The sequence below is a fragment of the Epinephelus fuscoguttatus genome, linkage group LG3 (genome assembly GCF_011397635.1).
Source record: "Epinephelus fuscoguttatus linkage group LG3, E.fuscoguttatus.final_Chr_v1".
Taxonomy (NCBI): Eukaryota; Metazoa; Chordata; class Actinopteri; order Perciformes; family Serranidae; genus Epinephelus; species Epinephelus fuscoguttatus.
Genome location: NC_064754.1, coordinates 27,823,305 through 27,837,639, shown reverse-complemented (window position 1 = coordinate 27,837,639; position 14,335 = coordinate 27,823,305). Strand labels below are relative to the sequence as shown.

Genomic DNA, 14,335 nt, shown 5'->3' with positions numbered 1-14,335 from the left:
ACCGTGTACATTTCTAAACCTGCACATGACAGGTTTTAGTTGCAGAGTGTACTCAGGTTTGATGATAATAAAAGGAAGGCTGAGTGTTCTTTCTCATGGAGCATGCAGATCCATGTCCTTGCTGATGTTCTCTGACTGTCCAGATGGGGGCGATGTGGTCTGAGCTGAAAGGTCTCCAGCAACAAGCAGCCCAGGTCATGCTCCACATGCCCCTCATGAACCTTGTCCCAGCCCAGTCCTCATGTCCTGTGCGCCACCAGATTGTCCTGGCAGAGGTCAAGTCCTGCTCCCAGCCCCAAGTCCTGTTCAGAGCTCTGGTCTGCTTCCATTGTCAGTTCCACACTCACTATTATTCTCTTTCAAACTGATGTGTATAGGTTTAATTTACCAAAAAGAAGTTAAAAAGAAGTTGTTTTTTTTACTTTATATTTTGTACTTCTCACCCTGTCTTGATCCTCAACAGTGTGTCTTCTCACATCACTTCACTGGCAAACTGAAGGCTGTGAGGTGGGTTTTTTTTATCATGCAGATAAGCTGATTTTTATCCAAACACTGATTCATAAAGATAAATATAACCATACAGCTTCAGTTTCATTCAACGCTGACATTCAGGATTTAAACTCACAAGGAATTAATCAGTGAAATCATTTATAAATGTCACTAACAGAAGCATTTTGCAATTTACAATCTTACATGTACATTTCACAATATCAGCAAGAGGAAAATGTTTCAAAAATGATGAAAAAACTAGATATGTTGACACTTTAAATCAGTGCAAGGGGGATTTGGTCAAATTAAGGATATGGGTTTTTTTCTTTTTTCTTGTTTAAGCTGTCCAGTTTGCAGGTGACAACATGCAAGGGCTGCAACTATTAACTATTTTAGTTATTAACTAACCATTCAACAACTAATTGATTAATTATTTTATCTACAAAATGTCGAAGCAAATAACAAACACCCAGGCTTACCAGAGCCCAAAGAATATATATATATATATTTGTTATTTTGTCTCTATAATGGTCAAAAAAACTCAAAAGTACTTGTTTTTTCACTGATCTGAAAGCAAAACAAAATTCTCGACGCTTTCATCAGGTAAAGTATGTCGTTATTACTTAATATGTGACTTAAACAAGTAATTACTTGAGTAATTTTCTGTTGGTTGACACAACATGCACACACACACACACACACACACACACACACACGTTGCATTGGCTTTGCAGGACAGCATTTGTATAATTATTGACATGAAACATGCAAACATGTGCAAATTTGCATGCTGTGAACCACTCATGAACCTTCCTGTCTTTCACCGTTTGGGTGGAATTTCCACTAACTGAAAACAGGGAGGAAAAGTGTGTCATGCTTCCTCAAATTACATTCAGCAGTGCAGCAGTTATCTTAGCTGCACTAAGGAGGTCTGACCCTCTAAACTTTAAGAATAAAGAAACTAAATAGATGAGGAGAATAAAGGTTACAGGACACCAAATTTAACTTTAACTTTGTAAAATGCCGTTACTTAAAACAGCCTAATCAGATACTTTAACACGGTCAAAGCACCTCATTAACATAATCAGATTCAAACTTAAAGACTGCCGCAGGAGAAGAAACAAACAAAATGGCTCAGAAGGCTTAACTGGATAAATTGGCTTCTCATGGGGCTTTGCATTAGCCTGCTAATATTATTGTATTAGGTGTGAGGGAAAGACAAGCACACACCCAGTAACACTCTGTTCAGTGTAAATAAAGGTGGATGTGCAGGAGACATGGCGCAGTCCAGAGGAGGAGGACAGAGGAGGCAGGCAGGGCCGAGCAGACCAGCGGATGGAAACGGGTGGACCGAGGTTAGGAAGCAGCTGAAGGTCAGGAAACAGCTGCTACATTTTGAACTTATGTGTGTGTATTCCAAAACACAGTATTTTTCTGTAGCTACCTGCACTGCTGCAAGTAGTAATACAGCACAATCCTTCCATTTCAGCACTCATACTGCAGTGAAGAAACATAGGTTGTGTGTGTGTGTGTAAACAAAAAGAGGGAGATCGTTATAACAGACATGCCCTCTCACCCTACAGCACACAAAAGTTACCATGACAAGATGTCACCGGGGCAATTAAATTCAGAAACAGGAGAGAGAAGGAGACACGAGGCCTCACTGCCTGCAGCAGAGACAGCTTCAATAGTTTGATGTGTCTCTGTCTCTTACTGTTCACTCAAAAGTTGATGGATTGGGTTGATGTCTGTGCACACGACACTCAGAAACTACGTCTTTATGGACCTGGCTTTGTGTGTGAGGGCACTGTCATGTTGGAAAGGGAAAGGGCCTTCTCCAAACTCACAAAGTGGGAAGCACTAAAAAAGGATTACAACCAGGGATGGATTACTGAACAAGTCTACTAGGCACAGACCCAGGAGCCCAAAATGTCAGGGGGGGCCCTAACCTTCACCTACAAAATGTTAAATGTAAATTTGACATGTACCGACCAGGAAGAGACTCAAAATGACCACAAAGAGAAACAATGTTGAAATGTTATCCCAGACCCAGTTTTTCTTTTGGCTGTCCAACATTAAGGGCTTCTCCATCTTGTCTTCTGTCTGCTTCTATCATGCCCATTATTTGATCGGCCAAAGCTAGGCGGCAACTGCCTGAGGTTCACCATGTTGAAGTCAGTGCAGCAGATCAAAATCAGTGCGTGTGCCATGCACATCGCCAACAACCACTTCATACCCCTACTGCCATTTTGGAAACTTCATCCCCTCTACTGCCGTCCCCTCTTTGAAATGACTGGAGGTGGAGAGTTACCACGCAGCAGTGTGAAAGCAGCTTAACGACTACAATGAGACACAAATTACCACAAAGTCTGTGTGTCTTGCTTTTATGTGGGAGAGTTGGTGGGGCCCTTTGCATATCTGTGCCCAGGAGCCCATGGTCTCATAATCTGCCATGATAACAGCAAAATTCCCCTTAATTATAACTATCTCAACCAGGAAAACAGCCACAGACAAAAATAAAAAGTAAAAGCTGTGGTTGAAGTACATTTAATTTCGAACTACCTGTACTTGACTATTTCCATATTATGCTACTTTACACTTCTACTCCACTACAGCGCAGAGGGAAATAATGTACTTTTCACTACATTTATCCGACAGCTTTAGGAACTAGTTACTATTCAGATCACATTTGTACATTTAAAAAAACGTGATAAGTTTATAATATACAAAGATTTAACTAGTGGATCCCAACCTTTTGAGCTTGTGACCCTTTACAAATAAAAAAAACAGTACCTATAGGGGCCCCATGTCCCATTTAAGATGTCTGAGTTGTTCGTCTTGATGAGTTTGTCATTTTGACTGTAAACTTCTCACATGGTATCATTTAAATAACTGTCATTGGCTCAAAAAAGTGAAATTACTCAACATTTCACACAAAAAGAGCAGTGAAAACTAAAATACTTGCACATAACAATTTTGTTTTTTTCTTTCATATAGGTCATCGTCTCATGACCTTTTCAGATTTATTTTGTGGAACCTTTGGAGTAGCCCTAGTTTTCTCAGAGATGGCACAGCGCTACAGCCAGGTGTGGAGATAGGTCTGACTAAGATGGGGCCCAAACCCCAGGCTGAGAATAACTGGACTGAAAGTAGTTAAAACTAGCTCCACCTTAGCTAAAACAGTGAAATGCTGTTTACACGTTGATGCCTGGGCCTTTTGACAATATAATAATGTCATAATGTATCAGCTGTAACAATATGACAGTCAGTTGTAGGGAGAATCTGATTTTCTGCAGTACTTTTGAGTAGTTTTGCTACTTTCACTTGAGTGGGCCTTTGGATGCAGGACTTTTACAGTATTTTTGGCACTACTTCTACTTCAGCACAGGATCTGAGCACTGCTTCCACCACAGAGTAAAAGTTAGCAGAAAGACTTTGGCCGGCCAGATATCTCGTTCTAATAAACTTTAACTTGATGTCTTCATAGCCCAGCGCACACACACACATGCAGCCCTGAAGACAAACAGTGTTCTGTCAGTGGGTGAATGGCTCTATCCATGTGGAACTGAGCAGATTTCAATTGGAGGGAGGGAAAGTAGGGGGACACATGGATGTACTGATAATAGTTTGGATGATATTGAAATGTGTGTGTGTGTGTGTGTGTGTGTGTGTGTGTGTGTGAACAGGGGTGGGGGTGGTTTTCCATTTGCCTGTATCTGGGGCGTGTACTGCCGTTAGAAAAAAAAAGACTCCCAGTCCTGCAACTCCTGCAGCTCCAAAGGCAGTCTGGATTTGCAGTCAGGGGACACTCATCATCATCATCATCATCATCATCAGTCAGCAGAGAGCAGCTCTCTCTCTCTCTCTGTATATCTCTCTATCCCTCCCTCAGACACCCACATCCCACATTCACTCTGTCTCTCCCTCTCTCTGTCCGCGTGTCCTCTCTGCACAGGAGCATCTCCTCTTCTTTTCCCTTCTTGACACACTGCAATCATGTCCGCAAACGGCGCCGACGGGGACCTGCTGCAGATCCCTCTGGGGCTCATCAACAGCGAGGGCAAGTATCTGACGGCGGAGACTTTCGGCTTTAAAATCAACGCTTCGGCCAGCAGCCTGAAGAAGAAGCAGACCTGGACCCTGGAGCAGACCGGGGAGGACGGCAGCGCCGTGTTCCTCCGCTCCCACCTGGGCCGCTACCTCGCCACGGACAAAGACGGCAACGTTACCGCGGACAGCGAGACGCGCGGCGGCCGGGACTGCCGCTTCGTCATCACCGCGCACGAGGACGGGCGGTGGTCTCTGCAGTCCGAGCCCTATGGCCGGTACCTGAGCGGCAGCGAGGACCGGATCACTTGCTTTGCGCAAACCGACACACCGACAGAGAGATGGAGTGTGCATCTGGCTGTGCACCCGCAGGTCAACCTGTACAGCTTTGCGCGCAAACGCTTCGCCCACCTGAGTGCGCACGACGAGGTGTCAATAGACCGGGATGTCCCCTGGGGGGTGGACTCCCTTGTGACACTGGTTTACCGTGACCAGCGCTACCACCTCGAGACTTCTGACAACCGCTTCCTCCGCAATGATGGCAGCCTGTCCACGAAAACGGACAAGGACACCGGCTTTATGCTGGAGTTCCGCTCCGGAAAAGTGGCATTCCGTGACTGCAACGGCCGCTACCTGGCCCCCACGGGCCCAACTGGCACTATGAAGTCTGGGAGGAGCACCAAGGTGGGCAAGGATGAACTGTTTGGCCTGGAGCGCAGCCACGCGCAGGTCGTGCTGACTGCAGGCAACGAGAGAAACGTCTCCACGAGGCAAGGTGAGGCTCTGCAGCCACACAGAGCCAGAGAGAAAAATCACATATCACTGTACAGATGAAGTCACTGCATAACTGGGCACACACCACATGCAGCTGTTGCATGGTTTTACTGTGTGTGTGTGTGTGTGTGTGTGTGTGTGTGTGTGTGTGTGTGTGTGTGTGACAAAGAGAAGGAACAGGAGAGAATCAGAGACTCCTGTTACTTCTTTTTCCTCACACCATGTGTTTTTCATTATCATGCTCTCACTTTCTCCCCTGTCCTCCTCCCTCCTTTCCTCCCTCCCTCTCTCCTTCCCTCCCTCCTTGCTGGCCAGCCTCTGCCTAGCTTAACATTTTTCTGCAGTAATTCTACCCCTGCATTGTGGCTGCTGCTTCAGGGTCAGCTCCAGTCTACAGTTATCCATCTCTCTTTATCTCAGAATAGACTGAGAATAAAGACAGAAAACAAGGAGGAATTTGTTTTGGAGACAAAAGGGATAAAATGGAGGAGAGGCAGAGAAAACAGAGGGAGGTGTGACTCAGGCTGAATGTGGAGCTTCATGCCACATGCAACCTCTTTGTCTGGTCGCCACTCTGTCTCTGACTGCATGCTGCCATGCACATGGGACTGATCGTTGACAGCAGTTCATCCCTGCAGTCAAAATGCTTTAATGCATGCAGAAATTGTGTGTGTGTGTGTGTGTGTGTGTGTGTGTGTGCATTCCAGAAGAGATGGATTGCAAATGAAGACATAATTATGTTTGAATGAGGTCGTTGTAGGGCAGTGACTCGTGACCTGGTCTTTCACTGAAGTAGTAGACATTAAACCATTATATTAGGGGTTAGCCTGTGCTTCTGCATCTATCTCCTGATGGGGCAGCAGGCTCAGTGTGGGCGTGCACAGACATTTTGTTAGCCGGTCGCTCAACAGTAGAAATTAGGTTTTTGTGTCAAGTCTCTTAATGAAGAGCAAGAGCTTTTTTCCCCCTGATCTCTTCTATCCATGGCAGAGAGACAGCTGTCATTAAGTCATTTGAGCCTTGTCAAGTTTCAAGTCTTTATAAGCACAACCCAAATGGTGGCATTGTATGTTTCTGCAAACCCTTGATGTGTTGCATTTCCTTGTTATTATGTAGAAGGTAACTTTACGTTTCAACAATGATGTGGTTAACATGTGGTTAGGTTTAGGCACAAAAACCATTTGGTTATGGTTAGGACCCCCCTGCTGGAGGGGTAGTGGGAGTGGACTTGGAGAAGGCGTAGTACAGGGTACCAGGCTCGCTGCTACGAGCCATCCGGTCCCTGTATGACCAAAGTGAGAGCTGCATTCAAGTTAAACATCTCTGTGGGTGTTGGCCTTCGCCAGGGTTGTCCCTTGTCACCGATCCTGTTTGTGATATTCATGGACAGGATACAGCTGGGTGGAGGGAGGAGTCCGGTTTGGGGACCTCAGAATTGCATCTCTGCTTTTCGCAGATGATTTGGTTCTGTTGGTTTCATCATACCATGACCTCTAGCAGGCACTGGGGCGGTTTGCAGCCGAGTGTGAAGTGGTCGGGATGAGAGTCAGCACCTCCAAATCTGAGGCCATGGTTCCCTGCCGGAACCTGATTGTCAGCTCCAGGTTGGGGGAGAGTTCCTGCCTCAAGCGAGGGAGTTCAAGTATCTCAGGGTCTTGTTCATGAGTGAGGGTAGAATGAAGCGTGAGATGGATCAGTGGTTTGGTGCGGCTTCTGCAGTGATGTGGGGTTGCGCAGGACTGTCTTGGTAAAGAGGGAGCACAGCCAAAAGGCGAAGCTTTCGATTTACTGGTCCATCCACATCCCAACCCTCACCTATGGTCATGAGCTCTGGGTAGTGACCGAAAGAATGAGATCATGGATTGTCGAAATGAGTTTCCTCAGTGGGGTGGCTGGGCTCAGCCTTAGAGATAGGGTAAGGAGCTTGAACATTCAGAGGGAGCTTGGAGTAGAGCGGCTGCTCCTTGGTGTTGAAAGGTGTCAGTTGAGGTGGTTCGGGCATCTGATCAGGATGCCTCCTGGACGCCTCCTGCTGGAGGTGTTTCGGGCACATCCCACTGGTAGGAGCCCCCGGGGCAGACCCAGAACACACTGGAGGGATTACATATCTCATTTGGCCTGGGAACACCTTGGGGTCCTCCAGGAGGAGATGGAAAGTGTTGCTGGGGAGAGGGACGTCTAGGGTGCTTTGCTTGGCCCGCTGCCCCTGCAACCCAGCCCCACACAAGCGGATGAAAATGGATGGATGGAATCCCTGCTAGAAAAGCAGCGATGTCTCAGTAAAGAAAAAAAAAATGCCTTGTGCCACCATCCCGTGAGGAAACACTGTGATGTCTTGGTAAAAATAACTGCTTTATATGTCACTATTCCGGCAGGACACTCGGCAATGTCTCAGCTTTTTTTTAAAAAAAAATGCTTTTTTGTGCCCCTATTTTAGCAGCAAATGTAGCGATGTGTCCATAAAATGAACCAGATTTTGTGCCACTATCCCCGCTGGAAAAACAGTGTGAGGTTGCTACAAAACACCTATGTTTGGTGGCTAAAAAGCCGCTGAAAAAAAACCCCAGCAATGACTCGTTAAAACACAACCGGTTTTGCTGTTTGTTGGTCTCAAACAGTGGTCTGCACTGGTCCGCAGCTTGGTTGGCATCTCGCCTACGTGACACGCAATCCATCATCCTCTCTTCCATGTGACGACAAGGTCAGCTCATATACTATGTCACTTTAGAGAGTGATATGATACGTATGAAATAGGTAAATGTAATGTACTTGTGGTTTGCAGAAACAATGCCAACATGTTTTTCCAGCAGCTGAGATGATAAGCAACCTGCACATCACGATGACAGTATCTCCTGTCTCTGATTTGAAAATGTGTCTTTCAAAGCTGTGTTAAAGCTGCACTAATTAGTGGTTTCATTTATCTAACAATGGGTCAAATGAAGACCTGTGTGCATACTGTATCTACCTTGATGCAAAGGTGTTACTTATAGTGACAAACCCACAGAGAGTTGTGGCCTGACTCCGCTGTTCCTGTCAGCCCTACGGAGCATTTTAGCATCTTGCAGCTCTTAGTTTTGTTTTGATTTTATGATCCATAATCATTTTCATTAACGTTGTCTTCAGACGAAGCAGGCAGCTGTTTTCGTTGTCAAAGCTCTCCTAGCTCCATACATTCCTGTCCAAACTGACCGTAGATTCCTGTCCAACACCAAACACTGTGGTGACTGAAAAATTGCTTATGTTGCTGTGTATCTGCTCAATGTGTACACAGGGAGCTATCAACTTTATAAGTGGATGATATGTCAGTGTTATTTACGGCTTCCTCCGCTTCTGCAAGTGGCTAAAAATCAATTAATTCTGCTTTACTAGTGTTCTTGTTACATAACTGAGACCATCTCGATGCAAGAACACTAGTATTGTTGCGTTTAAAGCGTTTGGCCATGCAAAGCTTAGCTGTTCTTGTTTCCATTCTGCAGTTTTAGCAGGCTAACGCTTGAGACTTGAATGGTTTTGCTCCTAAGTTTCATGTCAAGTCTTTGGGGAGTCAGGTCTCAAGTCCTCTTTTTTGGGACTCACAGCATGTATGTTTTGAATTCAAGCCTACAGATATTCACCATGAGAGAGCCACAGTGTCATTAAACAAGAATGCAGTCGCAAGACATTTTTGTCCAATACTTGCAATTCTCTTTTTTTTCTTATCCAGAAAATCTTGCTTTTGTTCGCTCCCCTCCCTTTACTGAGTTCCTTTCAGGACTGGCACATTCCCTGCATGTGTGCCATATTACAACAAACCCATGTAACCGCACCTCAAACAGCTGGGCAGTGAGAGTTCAGCATGCTTTGTCCCTTTAAGAGTCTGTTGAGGCAGCTTCATGAATTAGAGGGAAGGAGAGTTTCAGAAAAGGAGGAAAACCTTCAGAGACAAATGAAATCTGACAACAGACTGCCCCACTTTTCTAGGCATGGACCTGTCAGCCAATCAGGATGAGGAAGGGGACCAGGAAGTCTTCCAGTTGGAGATGAGCCGTGAGGACAGGAAGTGTGCCTTCAGAACCGCCGCTGGAAAATACTGGACTCTGACAGCATCTGGAGGACTGCAGTGCACTGCCTCCACTAAGTAACCACAAACACACAGTACTGTATACTGCATCATGTTGAATATCACACACTTTTGTCCACACTGGTATCAGACGACATGAAATTTTCCTGTCGCAATATCCTGGCCAAAAACAATATTATCCTGATAATCGTCTTTTAAAATGGCACTAAAACATAATGGGAGTCCCTTTTACACTGTCTCTTCAAGGTGGGAATTTCACACCTCACCATGCTGTGTAAAAGGTACAATCGTGGAATGAGGGGACAGAGTTGTCTCGCCATTAAGCCAGCATTGGAGGTAGTAACGGCAGCGAAAAGCCAGCAGGATGGGATCCTGGGAAGCATGGTTGTGATGTTTTGATGACGTGTTATGCGTGCATCCCACAGCCAGGAGAAAAACAGGAGTTGGTAGCAGTTGGCAGCTAACTCAAATTAGAAGAACAGTAGCAGAAAATGTCCGCTGATTGGGAAAACATTGAGGTCTGGGAGCTCCTTACCCTTCAAGTAGAGGACAAGATTAACTGCCATGTAACACAAACGGGAAATGATTGTTATTGCCATGGTCATGACATTGTTATTGTTTATAAAGTGCTGCCAACGGCCTCTATGTCACACTAGAGGCTGATGCTGGTGTTTTACACGTTGAGTGTGCCTCTTTTGCTTCCACGATGCCAGCATGCTTTCTAAAATTACACACTGGAGTGGCAAGATGCTGCTGTTTTTTGGTTCTGTGTAAAAATGCAAAGGAAGCAAAAAGACAGGACTTTGTAGCAGCCCTATAGCGCAATCTCTGTGTAAAAAGAGCTACAGATAGGGCACATCTTTTTAGTACACATCCTTTTACTGAAAAACAAACAATCTTAAAAAGCCAGGCTTTTCAGATAAGTAAATGGCATTATATCTTTTGATATAATGATTGATTAAGACCTTGTGTTTTTTGAGGTTGGGGTCTATGCAACCTGTTTTTACAGGTCTCTTTTACTGCTGATTGCCCAGCCGTCTCTTTAGGTGCTGCTTGACACAATAGTCATGATTATACAGATATTAGAAATTCAACAGGTCAACTTATCAGGGCCTTTTTTAGTGCAATCGTCCCGTCCCTAGTCTACACATACCCATCCTTCCCAATCTGCTCATAGAATTTGTTAACGTGTTTTACAGATCAGCCAACAGTTTCTTTGAACTGGAGTGGCGTGACGGCCGTGTGTGTGTTCGTGCAGCTAACAACAAATATGTGGTCGCTAAGAGGAACGGGCAGCTAGCTGCTACTGTTGACAATGCAGGTCAGTGACGTTTCTGATGTTTCTGAAATGACATGAACATATGAAAAGTGAGGCAGGGGTGGGAAGTAACAAAGAAAAGGGCTCGTGTTAATTTAACCAAGTAGTTTTTGTGTATGCACTTTTCGGAGTGCATTGAAAAGTTGTTAACTTTAAGTTGCCGGGAAAGAAGTGGGTTCTGAATTGTTCCGTTTTTTTAAGACAAGTGTCTGTACTTTTTCTCAACTAGGAAAATCCTAGCACACACTGTATTCTTGAAGAGACAGAAAAACAGACCAGGGACCCTGTTTCCCAAAAGCACCTTCAAGTTTAGATAATCTTAGTACCTTTGTGTGTTGATGAGTTATGATTATCTTAGCTTCAAGATGCTTCTGGGAAACAAGTCCCAGATCAGTTTGACGCAACCCTTATCCTGTCTCTCCAGGGGAGGCTGAACTGTTCCTGATGAAGCTGATCAACCGTCCAATCATTGTCCTTCGTGGGGAGCATGGTTTCATTGGGGCTCGTAAAGCTGGGATGGCGACTCTGGACTCCAATCGAGCATCATATGATGTTTTCCAGCTGGAGTTCCACAATGGCGCTTACTCCCTTAAAGGTGGGCAGTTGACTGTTGTGTAGACAATATGTGATTATAGCATGTTTTAGCATCCTAATGGCAGAAGGTTTTAACTGTAGGAAAGTGAGACAGTTTGCCAAAGTGTATACAAGCACTTGGAGGTGCCAAAATCGGTAATGTTCAAATCCTGCAGTGACGCAAAACCTGCGTTCAGTGACTTTTTTTGGCCACTTGGGGGAAACAGAAACAAGTAGTAAACACAACATTTACAACTACCAGCAACTACACAGGTTAGTAAACAGCAGAAAGCAGCATGGAGGCCATGTTAGCGAACGACAGCTGTGGCCAGAGGCATTATGTTTTCAGGTCATCTGCCTGTCCATCCCGTTCTTGTAATGGTGATATCTGAAGGACCCCTTGAGGGAAGTCTTCAAATTTTGCACAAACGTCCATGTGGACTCAACAATGAACTGATTAGATTTTAATGGTCAAGGTCACTGTGACCCTGTCTGTCTCATTCTTCTAACTGCATAATCTCAAGAACACCTTGAGGGAATTTTTCATTTTTTTCTGGCAGTAGTTCACTTTGTGTTACTGATGAACTGATTAGATTGTCGTGGTCAAAGGTCAAGGTCAGTGTGACCGTGTCTGGCAATATCGCAAGAGCACCTTAAGGGAATTTCTTCAGATTTTGCACAAACTTCCACTTGGACTCAACAATAAACTGATTAGAATTTGGTAGTCAAAGGTTAAAGGTCAAGGTCACTGTGACCTCACAAAACATGTTTTTGACCATAACTCAAGAATTCTTGAGCTAATTTTGACAAAATTTCACACACTTATCAGACAGGATAAAATGATGAAGTGATGACATTTTTTATCTAAAAGGTCAAAAGTCAACTTCAATGTGACATCATAATGATGTGCATAAAACACTTTTCTGGCCATTATTTAACATCATAACTCAGGAACAGAAGGGGAGACATTTGATTAGATGCTAAGTAGGTGAATCTAATCTTGGGTGTCCACCATGAAACTGTGCTGATTGTATCGATCTGTGCTGTCAGCAAGAGGTTGTGTGTAAAGCATACATGTTTTTACAGACATGAATGTAAACTGTAAGAGAAACTTGACTGGTTCGCACGCAGAGACATTGAACTGCGAAGTAGTTTTATTCTACCACTGAGGGCACTAAAGTCTGAAATGATCAAATCCTACACGAAGTGTCTTAAATGAAGGTAGTCAAAAGTTTCATGTCAGTACAGTATTTAGATATTTTTGCCTGCTTTCCAGCTGCAGTGAACACGTAGACACCTGAGACTGTATGAAGCTGTTTTTTAATGCAAGAAAATATCTACATTATGCTGTGAACAACATCCCTATCTGCTCTTGGCTTGGTGTAGACTCACCACAGCCCTTTAATTTTACTGTGCTGTAGAGAAAGTCATTACTTTAAACATCTAATGGGAAAAATATTATGGCTGTCTGTCCATCATCTGAAACCTTTTATCATTTCAACCAGCACTCTTACTTAGAGCTGAACAATGAATCAATATGACCTGCTTACTTTCCTCTCCATAACAATATGGTGATGTCATGATATAGATAATAAGCAAAATGAGGCTTGTAGCATTTAAATGAAAATAAGAAATGTTTTCTTTTCATATCACCCTTAAAATTACCAGAAAACTGTGAAATTAAATGCAGTGAGCATTCACTTGATTATATAACTCGTCACTTTGAATACATAAACATATAACATGGCGTTATTTGTTCTGCATGAGAGTCATGTGTCATTAAGTGCGTTTGTGTTTGTCCAGACTCCCAGGGGAAGTATTGGTGTGTTGGAGACGACACAGCGGTGGGGTGCAGCAGCTCCACACCTGTCCAGTTTCTGTTTGAGTTCTGTGACCTCAACAAGATGGCCATCTGCGCTCTGGGGGGGAAGTACCTTAAAGGAGACCATGCTGGAGGGCTAAAGGCCAGCGCCGACTCCCTGGACAGCGCCACCCTCTGGGAATACTGAGAAAGCAAAGCCGGACTTCTCCACTATCTGACACAATGCTTCAAACTATTGATAGATACTGTAGGTAGCTGTTTTTTTGCATACGTGTGCCTGTGTGTGTGTGTGTGCGTGTGTGTGTATAATTGTGAATTTGTCTGGATGGATGTTCAAATGAAACTGAAGCTGATAAACTGGAAGTCGTGGCACCAAAGCACTACAGGTGTTTTATTTTTTATTCTTTTTCTTTCTGGACCACTATCTCTTCTTACTGGGCTTTTTACTGGAGATTTGGATGTACTGATGACGTGTTGTTTAACGAATGAATCATAGTGTGGTTATTTGTTTCACTTCCAGTCAAATTTACACAAGCGGTTCCTGATGAATGTCAGGATGCTTACTGTTATTAGTTGTGCCTATCTGTGGTAACTACTGGTGTAAACGAACATATAGAATGCTATAACTCATAACTTACAATATCTAACCTTCTTCTGCTAAATGTTCTGCTGCCTCTGTCGTGCTGCTTTCATCTCCTGCTCTCTTTCACACCATAAAGCACAACACTCATTAGATAACTGATTGACTGACTGAACAGATTACTGATTTACATGTTTCTGCTGTAAATAAGGCTTTCTTTGTCGCTGAATGCTTCAAAAACATAGTAACCATGGAGACTTAAAGTGTAAAAGTTTGTTGAGGCTGTAAAGAAAGAAATGGGACGTGGCTGCAGATCTAATATGCTGTTCATCTGCATGCTACTCGCTCCACGTTTCGTTTCCTACTCTTAGATGTGCAGGCAGACAAAATCTGTATAATGACAGATGCATCTACAGGGAGTAGTCAAAGGTTTCCCTTAAAGACTGTAATCCACTGCTCTGTTTAGTATAAGGTTTTAAATGATACTTCAGGAGGGAACAAATGAAAGGAGCTTTGAAGTGTACTCGTCGACTGAAGGAGCTGTCTTATTAAGAATGATAATCCTTTCAGTTAAAAGGAGTGAAAGGGAGATCTAGTTACAACACATTAAAATGCACATAAATACATAGTAAATATGCAGTCATAGATACATGAATTCTAACTGTGAATCAA

At 43.9% G+C, this 14,335-nt stretch overlaps 1 protein-coding gene across 1 annotated transcript; it reads left to right on the top strand.

The window, feature by feature from the left end:
• The first annotated feature begins 4,222 nt into the window (after positions 1-4,222).
• On the top strand, positions 4,223-14,218 carry LOC125886248 (fascin-like). The gene is made up of 5 exons (XM_049572287.1): positions 4,223-5,311; positions 9,271-9,427; positions 10,570-10,691; positions 11,113-11,283; positions 13,065-14,218. The coding sequence occupies exons 1-5, from the start codon at positions 4,486-4,488 to the stop codon at positions 13,268-13,270; spliced, it is 1,482 nt and encodes a 493-aa protein (XP_049428244.1). The 5' UTR covers positions 4,223-4,485; the 3' UTR covers positions 13,271-14,218.
• The last annotated feature ends 117 nt before the right edge of the window (positions 14,219-14,335 follow it).